This window comes from Clavelina lepadiformis, chromosome 2 (genome assembly GCF_947623445.1).
Source record: "Clavelina lepadiformis chromosome 2, kaClaLepa1.1, whole genome shotgun sequence".
Taxonomy (NCBI): domain Eukaryota; kingdom Metazoa; phylum Chordata; class Ascidiacea; order Aplousobranchia; family Clavelinidae; genus Clavelina; species Clavelina lepadiformis.
In genome coordinates, this window is record NC_135241.1 from 21,066,645 (window position 1) to 21,086,552 (window position 19,908).

The 19,908-nt window shown below is 37.4% G+C and overlaps 2 protein-coding genes across 2 annotated transcripts; both read left to right on the plus strand.

Annotated features, from left to right (window-relative positions):
- The first annotated feature begins 2,449 nt into the window (after positions 1-2,449).
- Positions 2,450-5,446, plus strand: LOC143446935 (lipopolysaccharide-induced tumor necrosis factor-alpha factor homolog). The gene has a single exon (XM_076946802.1). It carries the CDS (start codon positions 4,532-4,534, stop codon positions 5,015-5,017), a length of 486 nt encoding a protein of 161 aa, XP_076802917.1. The 5' UTR covers positions 2,450-4,531; the 3' UTR covers positions 5,018-5,446.
- A 3,508-nt stretch (positions 5,447-8,954) lies between these two features.
- LOC143446891 (solute carrier family 23 member 1-like) lies at positions 8,955-13,409 on the plus strand. Its single transcript, XM_076946745.1, has 13 exons — positions 8,955-9,409; positions 10,125-10,282; positions 10,515-10,671; positions 10,750-10,931; positions 11,078-11,198; positions 11,278-11,434; positions 11,548-11,695; positions 11,793-11,898; positions 12,025-12,130; positions 12,220-12,387; positions 12,475-12,570; positions 12,770-12,868; positions 12,951-13,409. Exons 1-13 carry the CDS (start codon positions 9,209-9,211, stop codon positions 13,097-13,099), a joined length of 1,848 nt encoding a protein of 615 aa, XP_076802860.1. The 5' UTR covers positions 8,955-9,208; the 3' UTR covers positions 13,100-13,409.
- Positions 13,410-19,908: the final 6,499 nt, after the last annotated feature.

Below are 19,908 nucleotides of genomic sequence, written 5' to 3' on the forward strand. Positions count from 1 at the left end.
CTTTAATTGGTTATCAGAAGCTAACTTAAATCTGTGTAATTCTTAAAGTGCTCGAATGTAACTCTTAGACCTGCACTTGCTTCTTAGGTTACTAAGCTAAACACTTTGAGCAATTTTCCCATCGGTGTAGTATAAGCTAGGCCTATGTTTATTATAATTTATCCAATAGGTTATAGCTTATATATAGTCATATACATGGTACAAGTTATATTTAAATTTGAAATTATTTACCAAGTTCACTGACCAGAAGCAAGCATCGTTAGCAACTTGTTCTTAATCAAGGGCATTAACTGCGTATAAGCTAGGCTATGGTCCGGTGGTACACCGGGACGCCGTTAGGTCTATACGCTTGTAAACGCGTTAATTTGGATAGCATAGGTATATTGAACCCTTAGGTAGGTAGGTCTAGGTCTAGCTTTGCTTTACTTTACTTTACTTTACTTGAGTGTGTAGCCTTAAATTTGAGCAACTGCAGCGAAGACTACTGCCATAGCCTGCTGTAAGCTGTACCTGATCGCTCAAAAATGTTCAAGTTAATTGTAAGAAAACATAAATGTTTGTGTACAAATTATGTCATCTCACTCTTTCCCCACCTTGCGGTGGGTTACTTTTTCTGTGTAGTATGATTGCTTTGCTATGATGCTAAGTTTTACAATCATTGTAAAAACAATTTTAGTTCCTATTTACCACCGGTTGTCTTATGCTGTCTATAGCACTTAATTTGATTGAAAAAAATGTTGATGAGAAAATTAGGAGAGAAAGCCGATGTTGTTGACTATGGATGACTTCATTGCTGTTTTAACTTAACTTGTCTGTCGTTAGTGGATGCCACACACCAAAACCCCACACAGAAATGTTAAAACACCACTGCGATTTTTAAATTCATAGTTATTGTGCGTCATTTTATTGGCTGCCTTAACTAAAAATTGTTCGACAGGAAGGTCACCACATTCTGGTTCTGCGCATTTTACTTGTGACACTGTCACAGACGACTATGTTTATTTTGAGAAAACTCGTGCAAATGCAGGTTTTTATTTCTGAGTCAACATTTTTATATGCTATTATTTAGGCAACAAAATAGTGCTGCCTAGAAAAGACACCTTCCTTCTGAAAAAGAGTCAAAACCGTTTCATCAGATGTCGTTTACTATAACCTACTGATATGACGGGCAACTATACGCCTCTCTAGGACTCTAGTTAACCAAAAGCCCTCAGATGTTTGGTTTGTCGCTATGTTGTATGATAGTAGTTTTCCTAAAGGTGTCCCATCATGGGTGACCTTTCCATACGTTTAGTTTAGTTTAAATTTTAAAGTGTCTGAAAAAAAGGTTCAGGGCTGCAAGCAATTGTAAAACAACCCAACAGCAAGTATAAATTAAAATTGATATGCCCGTAAGTTTTATCAGAAGCTAGAGAATTAAGTTTTGTAGTACTTTGCTTAAAAAAAATAGAAAAAAACTGAAGTATCACCAGGTATAAGTATTTTGTACTTACATTTAAAGAGGTTCATCTAATTTTGAATATTTGATAAAATTAATGTTATTTTCAGGTTTAATATTGTTTGTTTTTCCATTATAGCCTAATTGTAAAGGAGCACCAAATTTTGTAGCGCTTTAGGCCTTCAAGGGTCCTAATTAAACCAGGCATATCCATAGTATATTTTCCATTCAAGTCCATTATAATTGTACTCTACGGATAATTATCTTTTCCTTCCCTTTGGAATACAAAAATGCAGAAGCCCCCATACGTCATCCACCACGGGCCCATTTATCAGTGCAGTGCAACTGAAATCGTTTTCTTGAAAAGATTACAAACCTGCTGTTATTCAACAGCTCTTACGAACACTTACCTATACGCTGCGGCACGTTTCAGCTTGACCGACTTGGTCACATCTTTCTGGCTATACGGTTGCCTGGTTTTTAGTTGTAATTTGTACATTGCGTCATAGTTGTTGACGTTTTGCCCAATGGCGTTAACGTTGAATAGTTTCAGTGTTAGATTGCCGATAGGTGAATAACGTGTCGTAGTCGGACATCGTGAAGATTGTTGTTTTAATTCAAAACGATAGGAAATTGTTTATCGTTTGGAAGTTTAGGATTGCCAGCTGTTGATATGATGTTTTTCGCAACAACCGCTCCGAGTTCTTTCAATCATTAACTTCTGTTACGATAAAGAGAAAAATTACACCCTGCACAAACAAAGACTATCTGGCTATAATTGTAGACAGAAACGAAGTAAGTCTGTTTAGCTGTCAGACACTGTCGACTGCACTTTCTAAATCGAGGGACATTCTCTTCTGCGAAAGCGTATATGTTTTGGCTTATACGTGACTTCAGAAAGAACACAAGTTATGTATCACGTGCGAACATGTGATGTCTGATGTTAAAGACCAGCATTGAATATGATAATTACATCAGTTTTTGTCATAACGTCAATACTGCTGCTGACGATGATGTTCTGTATGTTGTGGGCCTGTAGAGGATTTTACAGCGGAAAAGAAAACAGTGTAAAATTTTAATGTTAACGCTCGTTTACGAATTACGGTATATTACCCATTTATCTAAATAATATGTTGTTGACATCTCGCTCACCGGCGTACCAGCTGCACGTTCGTCTGTTGCGAGCAAGTTAGGAAATTGCTTTACAGATACATGTTAAGCTCAGTCAGCATAAATAGATTCGACTGCTTGATAGTAGGGTCGGCTTGTAGTAGTAGTAGTGATATTGCAACTAGCACTACCAGTACCTGTAGTGGTTCAGTCGGGAATTGGTTGAATTTGTGCTAGATAATTCTATGACGTTTAACTACTTTACTTTAAAGTTTGGTTTAAAGTTTACAATGTCATGATCTTTTTTGTAAGTCATACTTTTTAGAATGCAAAAAGTTGCTAACTAAAAGGTGGGAGCTCGTGATTTTTACAACAGAACTTGACGTAAGACAAAGAATGCATTATGCACAGTAATTGTCGTAGCGGGATACGCATGACCGCCAGAGTTGATTGATACGATCATGAGTTGTAAGCAGCGGCCGTGTTTAAGCTGGAATATAACGGTTTCATTATATGCGTACTCAATAGATTTTTTTCAGCCCTTTGGGATATAGCTGGAAAGACGTCAATTGCAATTAAAGTTGATGTAATGGAATTTAATTGTGTGAAACGGTGGGCAGTTAGTTCAACCAGGTTTCCCAGTTTGAACTGTTGAAAAGTGAAAAAAAATGATATAACAGGTTTGATAAGCAGAGGTTTTTAATCAGAAATTATAAAATGAAAAATTGAGAATTACTGTTTGCGGCCAGCCAAGTCACAAGAATAGTGTAGTGTTAACCATACACTTAAAACTCCGGGCACCCTTGGTGAGTAGCAATAACTTTCAAAATAGCAATGTAGCAATAACTTTGCTACAGTGTATAACACGTTTATTCATTTGTGGTCTCTCCTTAGCTGTCTACTCATTTTATGCAAGGCATATTCTATTTCGTGTAGGAGGTGACATAACGACGCACATATACAGTTGTTCACGTATTTGCGTGGATGACTGTATTGCATTATGTGCTTACGGTGTTGTGCGTTATTTTATTATACCATCACAGTACGTGTATGAGCTCATATTTCAAACCGTTATTTTCCTGTAGTCGCTTCCTCATTTTCATGCGTATTTATTATATATGTAGCTTCCAAGCAGGGCAAGTCTATTTGGCACGACAAAGGTAATGACAACCATACTGAGTTCGTTACCGGTATTTGTGCTAAATATGATCAGTCAGTCAACTATTTTTGACCTTAAGCTATAATAATTATTTTAACTTGCAAAAATTTTATAAAAAGCCAGTCAGTGTTTCAGTATATGTTACTAAGCAGTGTTTTTTGGGACCTACACGGTCTCTTAAAATTTATACAGTACTTCTGCAGCACAACAGGAAATAAGCATATGATTAGTCTTTAAAAACCGCGGTCGCTTAAAATTTATTACAGCGGTCACCAAACATAAACCTTTAAAAAACTGCTATTAAGCATTAAATAATCAAGAGCTAGTTAACAAAATAACTTTAGATTGAAATAGTTTTTACTGGAAACGGCAAAACAACTGGCCAGTAAGGTCAATTTGGCATATTACAGCAGCGCAGTGATAACAAAGTTCTTCAAACGTCGTGGAGGCAAAAGCTGCGACCAAATGTTCTTTTTACAATTATGGATACATTTTGCGAGGCAGATTAGTTTATAAAATCGTATAAATTGTTTTTCTGGTTAATGAATTTAATAATAACTCAGTAAATTCTGACCTAACGTATTAATTTGACACAATTTATATTTGGTCGCCCTGTTAGTAATATCGACTTGTTACAGTCGTATCGCTTTGTGCTGATCCTGTTAGTTACACGATGAAATGCTTATTATATTCAAACTATGCTGTTACTGTGTACATGTGTTTTTTCAATCACTCTTTTGCTTTGTTTAGATCGAAATTTGAAATGTAAATTGTTTACGGAACATTACTAAAGATTTGTTTTTTGCGTTAAACTTTCGCACGACATGGCAGAAAAACAACCGCTTTCTGGGAATGCTCCACCCCCGGATGTGTTGGCTACCGCACCCCCGCCATACGTAGAAAGCGTAGCCCCCGGAAATTATGGGCAACCTCCCGCCCCGTACCCGTATTACCAACAGGGTCCACCCCCTCCAGCCCAGCCGTACCCCGTCGGGATGCAAGCCCCACCGCCCCCTCCGCCTGGCGTGGGCGTTGTTATGCCTCCACAGACGACGGTGATTGTGCATCAGCAACGCCTCGGACGTATCCCTGCCACCTGTACCTGCCCCAACTGTCATCAGGCGGTGGTGACGCAAACCATGTATGACGTAGGCCTCATGACATGGCTCATTTGTGGAGCGATCGTATTATTCGGAGGGTGGATCTTCTGTCTTTGCCTGATCCCATTTTGCATCAACGACCTCAAAGATGTACGTCATATCTGTCCAAATTGCAAGTACAACATTCACCTCTCTAAAGCGCTCAACTGATTAATTATTATCAGTTATCAGTTATCACCCTTCATTGAAAGATATTTGGCGACTTCAGATTTGTAGTACTGAACTTTCTTTGGTGATTTGATTGACATTTTAAGCTAGAAGATTGTTTGTTATGCTCTGTACTTGCTAGATATAGATGTAGATTTTTTAGTTGCGTATACACTCCACATATGATCCGTTTGCAAATTCTCCGCTATTAATTGAGACAAAAGGTTACATTTGTTAAGTCATGGTATGTAATATGTATTTCTGTTTTGTTTTGCCTTGTGCTCTGCAGAAGGATACTTCTCTTTTCGACGCATATCATTGCCCTTTGTTTTTGTATATTTTGAGGTGTTGGTTTTATTGTAATTACTTGTCTCTATTGTAGGAATGTACGCTACTAGTTTTTCATAGTAAAATACATTATCATTTAGGTTAGTTTTAATGGCAAAGTAACCGTTTCAATAATATATTTATCAGAGTAGTGTGGAAAGGTAATCTTAATTCTCGGCCTGAGAAAAGTCTTTGCACGACTACCTGTCGACGATATCTCATCGCTTCAGGCGCGGCTACCGAGCTAGCCGTTGTGCAAGTTCCGATTTGAGTTGTGAGTGTTTTATATTGCATTGCCCGAATTCGGAAGTTTTTACCAGGTCCACTGAACAGAAGCAAAGGCCATTTACGCCTTGCTGCCTAAGGGCATTACCGCGGTAGCGCCAACGGGTATCGAGCATTCACGCGTTTTTGCAATATTTCTGCAATTAAGCGGTACTTTCTATAAAGCTTTTCCTTTTTAGTAAAAAACATATTATCGCTTGTAATTTTTTGGAATCAAAGGAGCATGAATCTTGCCACAGTGGAGGGTGGCAATGCAACTTAATATATGATCAAAAGCATTGGAAAAGTTTTCAAACAAAGTAAATGTTCCACGGTTATTAAAATTAAATTTTTTACAAAACAAAAATAAGCTACTTTTTGTCATCCAATGAAAGTCTTGTTATTCCATGACATGTGTATAGTTCCTGAATTTGATCTACCAATCTGGTACCGGCTTGAAGTACGCATCCCGCCCGTGATAAAGTTAAGTGAGTAGCAGGTACAGTATACCACTGGTGATGGCATAATTGGTGATAATTAAGGCCTAAGTTAAAATCTTGCTTTGACATATATTTCAATCATATTACTTGTACTCAGTATCGAACAAGACTGCAATCTATACAAAATGCTGAGTCGCTGTTAGTAGTTAGAACTCATTAAGGAAGTAGCCTACTTCCAATACTTTTTTTGAACGTGACCCAAATCTTGATTTTGGTGAACTCTCGCGACCAAAACCTCAAACAGCGTGTTGAAGCACAATTTTTAACCTTTTAATGTCTCAAATTAAGTAACATTTTGACAAAACACAGTAAAAACAGCAAAAACTTTACTCCAAGATAATACCGTAATCAACTAAACTTGACTTGTACATGTACACAGTAAACCCACTTTATCTTTTACCTTTACCACGCAGCTGTCATCAGCATCGTCGTATGGTCTTCACACGTAGGCTACACCATCATATTGTCAATCCAGTTTTTGAAGTTTTGAAACCACGTTTTGAACCACGCAGTTATTAAAACTCTCAGATGAAATGCCAATGATGCAATTATTGTTAGTGTCACTATGTTACCTATTTTTGACCTTGGAGACCAGAGGTTTGCATCGTCATTCTTTTACCCGATTTTTTAACCCTTCGCGACTTCGGTAATGTTGTTACTCAGCGCATGTACAGGCAAGATGTAACTTAAAACTGATGATTGGAAATAAATTGTTTTATCAACTAGAATTAGACAAGCAACTTGGTTCAATTGCTTGTTATATGTGTGCCTAGCCTTGATCTTCTTACATTTCTAACCATGCATTTTTACCTTGCTTAGATAAATATTTCAAACCTAGTCTGCATAACTGAATAGAAAATATTGATCAGTTAACAGGAAAAGTCTAATGACAACTAACATGCCAAAGCAGACGACAGTGACAGTCTATCAACCAATGCAGTTTTAGCGATCGCCGACTTTCTGTACTTGCCCTCACCGTCATAAGGAAGTGAGGACGTAAATCTTTTATGAATCGGGTGTCAAGACGTGGCTTTGCTGTGCAGTGGTATTTTTATTAGGAAGCATGATTTGTTGCCTGTATTTGATCCCGTTCTGCAGCAATGGTTGGAAATACGTGAACCACATCTGGTGGTAGTGTTGGTGCTGGTGCAACCATGATGCTTCCAAGCGCACCATTTACACTTCTAAGTAATTTCATGCAATGATTTTGTTGTCAAGTTAGGAAGGACTGCTTTATATTACCAAATATCTTATGGGCTTTTCGACATATTTTTTTTGATTATTATTTGAATGTGTAACACTGTTAATGGTTGTAATGCTTGTTGCCGTATGTTTTCTAAATAAGATTTATAACATCTTTAATCTTTGTGCAATAGCCCATTTCTACAGATATTTTTTTTGGTAAAAACTTCCCGACGATGTATCTTCAATTACTTCCATTTACCTGACTTCTTGAAGGGTTATTCCCCTGCATCACAGGCGGTTAATTAATTATATAAAATTTTGTATTTACCAAACACCTTTATAACGATAGACGTGGCTACTCAATTTAACTTATAAGTCAGACAAGCAATAGTGAAAGTGAAGCTGAAATGAAAGCAGCTCGTACGCTTGTCAAGCGGAGCTATGATTGAATCACAAATGAACGCTGCATGAAAGCGCAGTCGAAACACAAAACACTGAAATCGCTGTAGCGTCAAATATTTGACATTACACAAAAAGAAGATCAAAAGCCACGTGAAGCGTAGCGGCCACAATATAAACCAAAGTGCTGTAAAGTAAATTGATTTGTAATAATAATCAAATTCGTTGCAAACATAGAAATTTAGTTAAAGTGTACAACCGGCAAAACTGCTTTGAAAGTTTTCTGCAAGAATGCGTTTACTTCAATTTTGAAAGTCAATCATTTAGCAAGCAACATGTCTACATAGGTTTCGCGCGCAAATATGCCAAACATGTTGCTGAAGGTTAAATAAAAGAGGGAATTATTATTGGAAACCAACCTATTAGTGAACGCAGAAATGAGCTATACCCCTATCTAGTTACAGCGCTTTTGCACGCTACTCTGAAACGGTTCTGACCCAGCACATTTCTTTGGCAGCATCAAACCGAAACGATCTACGTTTAGGGCATTGCTCAATGAGGCAAAGCGACGAAAGGATGGACAAAAGGATAGGAGAGACTATGTTGCATCGCCTCCGTATGGCTAAACCAATAAGCCTATAGTTTTTGTTTTTGGCCAAAGCATAAATGAAGAAACGAATATAACTCGTTATTGGCTACCTAGGCTATTGGCATCGGCACGTGACCTGTAACACTATAAACCAGATTAACAAGTAGCAACCAATCGGAACGCATGGAAAGTCTATCTGCGGAGCCTATCTATCGCGATTAAAGAAATTGTTGAAACTCAAGTTGTTAAGTTTTGAAATTTTTTAAACCCCTGCTTTCATCGTTTGTTGTACTTATGCATTGCAGCCTTCATTTTAGTCACGATCGAAGGGATAAGACTTCTTTTTCGTTTTAACTAACATCCTTGTTCAATATGTTAGGCCTGTATACCTATCGTATATAGGCTGCACCTCATCTGTCAGTGTTACTAGAATGGCGAGATGTTTTATATAACGGCGTGTTGTCACTAACTTTTAAAAATATGTTAAAGAATTATTGTACTATGTATTGCCAAGCGATATAGCTCTATCAACTTTTGAAGTCCGCAGTAGAATCACACAGTCATTATAGCAATAACGATTCACGCGTTGGTGTTACAGTTCACTGGAAGGCAAATATACCTCTTGTTTACCCGCTTCTCAGTCCCACAGTAGAGTTGAATGATTAAGGTAAAAAACAAGATCTTAAGCAGATAATTTAACCAAGGTTTTTAATTCTTTAAAATTACCAGAACAGTTTATGCGCATACCAAGTCCGTAGCCAGAGTAAAATTTTAATCGAGGCAAATATGTCTAGTTCGGTACGGTCCCGGTTAAGTAATAAACATGTTGTTAAATGTAGTCTTAAGCACTAAAAATATTTTGTGCCTGAATTCCACGAAACTTAGGGCGGAGAGTGCTTTATTTATCTCAGTGTAGCTACGACCTAGCCTATGCTAAACATGGACATCAATGTAAAAGATAATGACGTGACCCAAAAGTCATCCTCTTCCGAAGTTAGCTCAAGTGAACAGGTTGGAACAATAAACTTAATTTCCGGCTCCAATAAAGAATCATTTCGTAACAGCAAAAACTTGCTCTACGGCATAGATGATATTCCGCCCTGGTACATGTGTATATTCCTGGGATTTCAGGTATGATACCGTAATGTAAATGTAGCCTATACGTTATGAATTTAAATTTGTACTTTTCAAGCTGTAGTGTAGTATAGTGGCATTTATAGGCTGTGTTGAAAATCCATGTCTTGCGAGCGTCGAATTACAAGTTTTGGCAGCATGATGCATATTTTAATAGTAGACGATAGAGCTAAATGCGCAAAATACGCTACAGTTTTTTTCAAGCATGTTTTGTGTATTTTCCTACTCGTTGAAAACTGCCCTCTCAAAAAGTGGCAAATGATTTTCAGGAAGTCGTTTATATAAAGCGTATAAAAACAATAAAATAAAAAAGCGTGTAGGCCTACTTAATTTTATGGAATATTAGCGGGATTGCCTGTTCTTGATCCCTGTGCTTTACTACTTGAAACGAAAAGTGACCACTTTGCCAATTGTTAATTCATTTACTAAATCTACGTTACATGCCACGATTTGTAATGAAATTATAACAAATCATCACTTCGGAAGATGTACATTGGTAATGCAATTTCCAGCAAGTATAGGCTTATCGCAATATGCAAGCGTGCTTCACAGATCCGGTAACATCCTTTTTTCAACTGTGAATTAACATCCTCTCGAGAACATTAAAATATATTTATAGAAACGAACTGGATGCCCACCGAGTTGCATATGCACTAACACTTAGCCTCGTAACCCACATCTATATCAGATTATGAGCTTGTGTCTGTTACAGCACTACTTGACAATGTTCGGGTCGACAGTAGCAATCCCGTTGATTCTAGCTGGACCTCTCGGAATAGAAAACGACAATCTTGCAAAAGGCCAGATAATCAGCACAATTTTCTTCGCTTCCGGTATTTGCACACTCCTTCAAACAACGCTCGGAAACAGGTAGATTATGATGAAGGCCAAAGTAACGATGTTCAACTTATTCATGAAAAAAACACAAGAACAAAAACACTTTCTAACGTGCTCGTGCACTAAACTAGAAATTCCCATAAACATTTGGGAGCGAATTCTGTACAAAGATGCCTGAATATTATGAATATTATGAAAATATTATGCATTGTTGTGACAAGTTAGCATTTTCCTTTCGGTCTTACACGTAAAATCGTTTCAACAGGCTTCCGATTGTTCAAGGTGGAGCAGCTGCTTTTCTGACCCCAGCTATAGCTATTATGACGTCCATTCCCAACCCTCCAATAAGTGTTGGAAATTCTACGAATGGAACTACGTCGCCCAACGTTCAAAGCGACTTTTGGAAAGTCAGAATGCTGCAGGTGAGAAAGACATTTCATTCATGGCTTCGTTTATGATGCCTAAAACTTTTACCTATAAAGTTATTATTTTCGTTCTAGGTGCAAGGAGCAATCATGGTTGCTTCATGCACTCAAGTACTGCTAGGTGCCACTGGTTTGATTGGAATCATGATGGCACACATAGGACCACTCACTATTGCACCCACAGTCGCCATGGTAGGATTTGGTCTGTTTGGTGTGGCTGGAGATTTTGCTGGACGTCATTGGGGAATTTCAAGCTTGTAAGAAAAACTAGAAGCATCAAATTTATGAGTTAAGACTGATATCAGTAAATAAAAACAAACTGCTCAATTATGCCTGTTTAAGTTGGATGATATGTTCAAAACAAATAATGTATAACAAACAGTAAACACGTCAGTTTTCACAGGACAATGTTCCTAATCATCTTATTTTCTCAACACCTGAGGAACGTGGAAATTCCCATACCTCTCTGTTGCAAGAAAGGCGAACGAGGGGCTTTAAAAATTAAACTCTTCAGCCTTTTCCCGGCAAGTGACGTCGTCAAATCCTGGTTGTTTGTTAATGTGTTTTATCTCGTAAATAATTGTTGCTTTAAATGACGTACAGGTAATATTCGCGATGCTGCTTGCCTGGTCTTTCTGTGCCATTCTTACCGCGGCCGGAGTTTTCCCATCAGACCGCAATGTTTATGGTTATTTGGCCAGAACTGACATCAGATTAGGAGTTTTAAACCAATCTCCGTGGTTCCGAGTGCCTTATCCAGGTATAACCTGTATAAGCTACACGATCTGGTGCGCTATGATAGGCGGAGGCTTCATTCCTTGTGAACCAAATGCAAACGAAATTGTTGTGAAATCTTGGAATCTTGTTTTACAGGACAGTGGGGCGTGCCGGTTGTCACTTTATCTGGGGTTCTTGGAATGATCAGCGGTGTTCTGGCTTCTATCATAGAATCAGTTGGTGATTACTACGCATGCGCAAGGTTGTGCTATATACCGTCGCCTCCAAGCCACGCTATGAACAGGTGTGTGTAAATCTTTGACAGCACTGTTCATGGTTTATAGCTATGTACTTATAGTTGTTTTAAATTAATTTACGTCATAAACAATGCGTCTGCTCAGGGGCATTTTCACGGAAGGCATTGGTACTCTAATAGCGGGCTCGCTAGGTTCAGGAAACGGTACAACTTCATACAGCGAAAATATTGGCGCCATTGGGATCACCAAGGTACAGATTTTTATGTTTCAATTGGAGGCATAGGCTATAGCTATAGATTTTAACTTTTCATAAACAAGATTGTGGCATGATTTGCGCAGGAAAGTTGTTTTAATTCAAGTTATTTCTATCTAATAGGTTGGTAGTCGACGAGTAATTCAGACAGGCGCATGCATCATGTTGATTCTAGCGGTTATTGGAAAATTCGGTGCTCTTTTTACTACAATTCCTGATCCTGTGGTTGGTGAGTGAAACTTTTGTGTGCTATGTTACTATAAGGCGGTACGTAAAGAATAATTGGTTTGTTAGCGCTGAAACTTTGATACTATGTAGGTGGATTATTCTGTGTAATGTTTGGAATGATAACCGCTGTTGGAATTTCAAGTCTGCAGTTTGTGGATTTAAATTCATCAAGAAATCTTCTGATCATGGGATTTTCAACCTTCATGGGAATCACGGTTCCTAATTGGATAAGCGCAAACAAAAGTTTAATTTCGACAGGTATTTGGTGGTATTTCAACGCAGTTAGGTTTAAAGAAAACTTTTCATTGATTTGGTTTAGAAAATGCAATTTGTCAATTTTCATAGGTTCTGTTGAAGTGGATCAGATAATATTGGTTCTCTTGCAAACCGGAATGTTTATTTCTGGTGTGTTGGGCTTCATGTTGGACAACACAATCCCAGGTAATTTACAGTACTTCTGGTTTTTAACTTTACGAAGTTTATGTAAAAATGAAAGCTTGTATATACTATATATTTTACATATAGATAGTAATATGATTAAAGCTTTTTCAAACTCCTAAGTATAGCCCAATCTGTAATTTTTATCACGTCGTTTTTGCAGCTGACAACGTTTACTAGTATTGGTTATTTTTAATTGCAGGCACACCCGAAGAACGTGGTTTAATTGCATGGAGAAGGAGCAAGTTTGCTTCAGATGGTAACGGTGAAAACGAGCAGAATAAACACTACATGTTTCCAAGTACGCAAGCTCTCTGTTAAATGTTACAATTATCAATTATAAGCGCTCTTCTTTTACACATTAATTTGTTCAACGCTTCCAGAATCGATGCAAAATGGCATTGACAAAGTAAACTTTTTCAAATACATTCCTATCTGCCCAACCTTCCATGGACGAAATATTGGAAAACTTGTCAGGAGAGGGCGAGACAAAGCAAAGAAACAAACCGTGTCAGAAAACATTCCGATGTAAAAACAGCTGCCAAAGAGTAATGTTAACACCAACTTTTTTTAATTCAACCTGAAACTGGTAGAATTAGCTTGCGGTATTGAGCAACCGGGCCGCATTTAATCGTGGTTATAGTTCTTTGTATGGCCACTGATTTGTTATGTTTCATGACTTTCCATCAATTCCCTGTGTTACAACTTAGAAGAGTGACAACGTTTGTTGCTGTAGGAAATATAACTTTCGGACGTTTTTCAATTCATCAAGTTAATTTTTTCGGTGGATTGTTTTTATGCTTTTCTAAACTTTTCGGTGCGCGTCTTTTTTGATTATTTGCAATAAACACTAAGCATATTATTTTGACCTTGAGCAGTGGGTTCGGGAAAGACAATTTCGAACGTTTTCGCAATTGTATCGCAATGCTACACGGAAGACCACTCCACAATCCATAACTCAAACTACATTTTTTATAGAAAAATTGTTTTTTTTACAATGTTGGATTTACTGGTAATAAAAAATAAATTTTAACCGAGGAAATTAGTTGTTTTATTTGTAAAGCTTTGCTTACTATAGGTTATTTTTTCTTCTGACATAATTCTTAAATTCTTTTTTATTAAATTTAACAGTTAAGACTTATTTACAAAAAAGACTGCAAACACAATATGAAACGACATTCCTATAAGTATCATGAATCTTCGCCAAAATATGTGCTGTTTTTCGAATTGACGTAATATAGAGTTGTAGACAACTCTAACCAAGCCATTGACCAAAACTTTATCCTAACCCATTAGAACTGTAAGGCGCGGTGTGCGACGAATCTGGTCGAAGTCCATTTACTTGATAGGAGCGGGCACAACAGCAAGACAATATACATGTTAACATTGCGATAGCACAATCTGTTATCACATTGTTAAAATTGTTGTGGGAGTATTTCACACAACTATCTACATATATAATTAAGACAAGTGATGCAGATTTAATTACTTAGCATCCACAAAATATGCGCAGTCTAGCACGTAGCTATCTGTGTGCTGCTAAACACTGATAATGCTAGAAGGGACTGCAGGGCTCTCACAAATGCAAACAAGAAAATCCCTAAAGCTATGCCAAAAAATCCCTAGATGGTATGAAAAATCCTTAAACCATAATTAGCGCGTTATACTATTATTTTATCACTAGGGCGATTATTTTTTGACCTAAAAACGAAAGTTTTTGACCTAAACATTGAAAATTTTGACAAATTGTCACATTAAAAAACTTTTTTTTGACAAATTTTCACGTATGAAGAACTCAAGTAGGTAATTGACTACGTAGGTAATTAACTACGGTTAATTGTCGTAGAACCGTAATCCTCTACTCTACAGTCTACACCTATGTTCCCTCTAATTTTTTACGAATCTGAGCAAACACACTAACTCCCTGAGCGGTCCCTTGGACCACTGTGAGCAACATCAGATGTGCTTACTGTGGCCATTATTTTGCATTTATTTTATTTTCAATTCAGGTTGGATTTTTTTCTTGTGCGCAGGCGCAGCACAGATTTTCCGTGCGTGAAGACCGTGTCAGTAGTGCGCATTTGCGCATGCGCGCAGCTTAGAGGGAACATTGCTCTACACTCTAATCGCAATGCAGAATGCACACCAAGGATTCCTTGGCAAGGAAGCACATGGCGGAAGCATGACTAACATTGAAGTCTTAATAAGTACTTTATACGTATCAACAATTTCAAAAATCCCCAAAAAATCCCTAAATCATCAAAATCCCTAAACTTGTCCCTAAAAGGGGCTAAAAGTTCCAATTTGGAACTAAATCCCTAAAAGTGAGAGCGCTGGAAGGAAGGAAAAGAATTGGGTCAACCTTTCAGTAAACTTCAAAATATCTATCTAATTGCTTTCAGTCGCGTTGCGTTTGCATATGTTTTAGTTTAAAACGGTTACAATTGACATTCTTTTCAAAATACCGATCAGAAAGCAATTGGAGCCAGCATATAAACAGTTGGAAATACAGTACATAAAATGATTATATTGAAATATAAGACAGCATAACTTCCATAGACAAGAACCTATGGATAGTTTTTGTTTGCAACACTGTGAAGAAGAAAAGCTTTACGGTTAGTACAGGTAGGTACCTACGCAAATTATTATGTCGCTTAATTTCAAGGATGCCAGCAGAATGTAAGCCGCCTATATATATATTCATCGCCGAATGATATAGGTTAGAAGGTTAACTAAAAGTATACGCTGAAAGGTTATAAAATACGAATATCTGCTGACTAAAATAGGTCATTACTCATTACTAATCAAAATCTGGGTGGTGCTCTTTACGTTAACGCCAGAAGGTTCATATTTTCTGGGAGAGGCTTGGTCTGGTGTTTATGTATACCGGGTTTTGTATTTTTGGAAGACCATTAAACCCCTTATTAATGATTTATTATTAATTATTCATTATTGAAGACGATATAGTTGTGAGAAACAAATTAACCTAAAAATTAAAAGTAAGCTTAAATTTATCTAACATTAGGGCAAGTTAAATATTATTCACTGGTTGGATATGAAGTGCCCCAAACAGGAGACCGCGATGACCACTTAGAGCCACAAGTGGCGCAAAACTAAGTTTGGTTTTTGGTCTTCTGCCACATAAGCGCCATCATCATGACATGACAACAAATGACTAGATTGGAGTGTGTTTTGAGCAATCTTAATCAGTTCTTTGGGGATAAACGTAAGGGGCCATGAACGAATTGGCTTTACACAGTTTTAAAAGATCTTCCAGCGATCTTTTGTTGTTTGTTTTTTCGACCATGCTAATGTTTTAGTTGCTTTTTGATTTTTAACAGATCAAAGTGAGGTCCAATCCAAATCATGCTTCAAACTTTCTTGCCGATTTTATTTTAAAGTTGTATTTTTCAAACTTTAGAAATAGTTCACTCACTTCATTGCAGTTAAAATTATTTACCAGTTGGCTCATCCCTGTCAAAAAGTGTCAGGGTAGCACCTTTAATTTTATCTGTTTTTATTTCCGCTTCCTCAAAACTACAGCAAGTGCTCTGAGAGTATATACGTACTCGTTTAAGTTTCAATTATTTCCGGCCTTTTAGCAAAAGTAGTTTTGAGATCGTCAGATTTTCCTTGTTGTCACAGCCGCTTGGGCTAAGTTTTTGCGAATCTCGAGGTCTTTGGCATATCAGCCTGAGTTATCTTAGACGCTGATATAAGGTTTGCTATATTAGTGTGCGGCCACATTCAGGTTACCTTGAAGTATAAGCAAAAAAAGTTCACAATGTATTGGCTGTTATTTTAATTGATGAAACAGACGGACACTGCTATATTGTTTCAATATTTTACCGGAGTGTTTACGCACGTAGCCTACTACCTATCCACCGTGATCGTGATTGCACTTTGATGATATATATTAATTATTATATAACTATACATAAAGGACACTAGGAAGTGGAACACAGCAATCTATATATGACTTCCTGGGTTGTTTTGATGTTTCTTTGATTTTCTAAACTTTTCGGTGCGCGTCTTTTTTTGATTATTTGCAATAAACCCTAAGCATTTTATTTTTACCTTGAGCAATGGGCGAAAGGCAATTTCGGACGTTTTCGCAATTGCATCGCAATGCTACACGAAAGACCACTCCACAATCCATAACTCAAACTACGTTTTTTATAGAAAAAATGTTTTTTTTCACAATGTTGGTTTTAACAGTAATAAAAAATAAATTTTAACTGGGAAATTAGTTGTTTTATTTGTAAAGCTTTGCCTAATATAACTTAGATTATTTTTTCTTTTGACATCATTCGTAAATTCTTTTCTATTAAATTGAACACTTAAGATTTATTTACAAAAAAGACTGCAAACACAATGTGAAACGACATTCCTGTAAGTATCATGAATCTTCGCCAAAATATGTGGCCTTTTTCGAATTGGCGTAATGTAGAGTTGTTGAGAACTCTAAACAAGCCAATGATCAAACTTTACCCTAAAGGCCTAACCCATTAGAACCGTAAGGCGCGGTAGGCGATGGACCTGGTCGAAGTCCATTTGCTTGATATGAGCGAGTACAACAGCAAGACAATACACATGTTAACATTGCGATAACACAATCTGTTTTCACATTGTTAGAAATGTTGTGGGAGTATTCTACACTACTATCTACATATATAATTAAGACAAGTGATGCAGATTTATTTACTTCACATGCACAAAGTATGCGCAGTCTAGCGCATAGCTATGTGTGCGGCTAAACAATGATAGTGATAGAAGGGAGGAAAAGAATTGGGTCAACCTTTTAGTAAACTTCAAAATATCTATCTAATTGCTTCCAGTCGCGTTGCGTTTGCATATATTTTAGTTTAAAACGGTTACAATTGACATACTCTTACAAATGCCGATCAGAAAGCAAATGGAGCCAGAATATGTATTATCTTGTTTTACGCTTGACTTGTAATTCCGCAGTCTTGTCTGCCTCCAGGCGGAAGCGCTTGTCGATTCGGTTGCCCTTTGTTTGTTGTTACGAGTGATGATAACATTCTACCGATGCCTGTACTGCGGTGTAGACGTGCCTAGTTTGACCGTTTTTGAAATACAATCCTATAGTTAACTACATGTCTCTTCGAACCAGCACTAGAAAAAGGCCGGTAACATATAAAGTGTTGAATGTGCATAAAAATAATTATATTGAAATATAAGACAGCATAACGTCCATAGACAAGAACCTATAGATAGTTTTTGATTGCAACACTGTGAAGAAGATAAGTTTTACGGTTAGTACAGGTAGGTACCTACGCAAATTATTACGTCGCTTAATTTCAAGGATGCCAGCAGAATGTAAGCCACCTATATATATATATATTAAACTCCGAATAATATGGGTTAGAAGGTTAACAAATAGTAGGCTGAAAGGTTATAAAATACGTATACCTGCTGACTAAAATAGGTCATTACTAATCAAAATCTGGATGGTGCTCTTTACGTTAATGCCAGGAGGTTCGTATTTGCTGGGAGTGGCTTGTTCTGGGGTTTAATTATACCGGGTTTTTTTTTTGGAAGACCATTAAACCGCTTATTAATATTTTATTATTAATTATTCATTATTGAAAACGATGTAGTTGTCAGAAACAAATTAACCTAAAAATTAAAAGTAAGCTTAAATTTATCTAACATTAGGACAAGTTAAGTATTATTCACTGGTTGGAAGAAGTGCCCCAAACAGGAGACCGCGATAACCACTTAAAGCCACAACTGGTGCAAAATTAAGTTTCGTTTTGGTCTACTGCCATACAAGCGCTATCATTATGATATGACAACAAATGACGAGATTGGAGTATGTTTTGAGCAATCTTAATCAGTTCTCTGGGGATAAACGTAAGGGGCCATGAACGAATTGGCTTTACACAGTTTTAAAAGATCTTCCAGCGATCTATTGATTGTTTGTTTTTTCGACCATGCTAATGTTTTAGTTGCTTTTTGATTTTTAACAGATCACAGTGAGGTCCAATCCAACTCATGCTTCAAACTTTCTTGCCGATTTTATTTTAAAGTTGTATTTTTTCAAACTTTAGGAATAGTTCACTCACTTCATTGCAGTTAAAATTATTTACCAGTTGGCTCATCCCTGTCAAAAACGTGTCAGGGAAGCACCTTTAATTTTATCTGATTTTTATTTCCGCTTCCTCAAAACTACAGCAAGTGCGCTGAGAGTATATACGTGCTCGTTTAAGTTTCAATTATTTCCGGCCTATTAGCAAAAGTAGTTTTGAGATCGTCAGAATTTCGTTGTTGTCACAGCCGCTTGGGCTAAGTTTTTGCGAATCTCGAGATCTTTGGCATATCAGCCTGAGTTATCTTAGACGCTGATATAAGGTTCGCTACATTCGTGTGCGGCCACATTCAGGTTACCATAAAGTTTAAGCGAAAAAAGTTCACAATGTTTTGGCTGTTGTTTTGTTTGGTGAAACAGACGGTCACTGCTATATTGTTTCAATATTTCACCGGAGTGTTTACGCACGTAGCCTACTAACTACCCACCGTGATCGTGATTGCACTTTGATGATATACAGTGAGACCTCGTTAATCCGGACCACTTCGTTTCGTCAAAAAATGTCGGTTTAGCGGGGTATCCGGATTATTGGAAAGTAAAAAATCAATCAATCTTGCAAATGCAGCACCGTGTTCAAAACGCAGTATGCACCTTACTCCAATTCTAAGTACCGAGTTTCTGGCTGGACAGCAACTAAAATAAAATTATATTTTTTGTATGATCCGACCCAGTGTCGAACCCCAGAACCACCGTATTAAACACGAATGCTCTAAGCCAGAAGTGACGAACATGCGGCCGCAAATCGGTTTGACAACCGCTCTTGCATGGCGAAGCATTCCGGCGGGACCAGCAGTCTAGAACTTTCTTAGGCCTGTTTCCAATTTTTGCGCAATGCGATATCAAAAGCTGATAGCACGATTGAGTCGCAGCAGTATGTCTTCAATAGATTGCCGCACTCAACCTACGTAATGTACGTATTTTTTTGCGACCGCGGAAGCGTTGTTTGTTAGTGTTGATGAACAATTTATTTTTTCGTTTCTGAAATACTGTACAGTATTTCATAGTACGACTAAAAAGCTGTGCGACTTACGCAGCTGTAACTGACAAAGTGGCTTGCCACAACGAATAGGACCGTCACCGCTGCTATAACGTCATTATGCAACGCAACGTAATTATGCGTAGATAATAATCGGCAATTGTTTCGTCAACAAACTAACATACTGTATTAGGACAATCGTGAATCATTTTCGCTTAACTGTTAATAATCCGGTTTATCGGATTTTATTGCT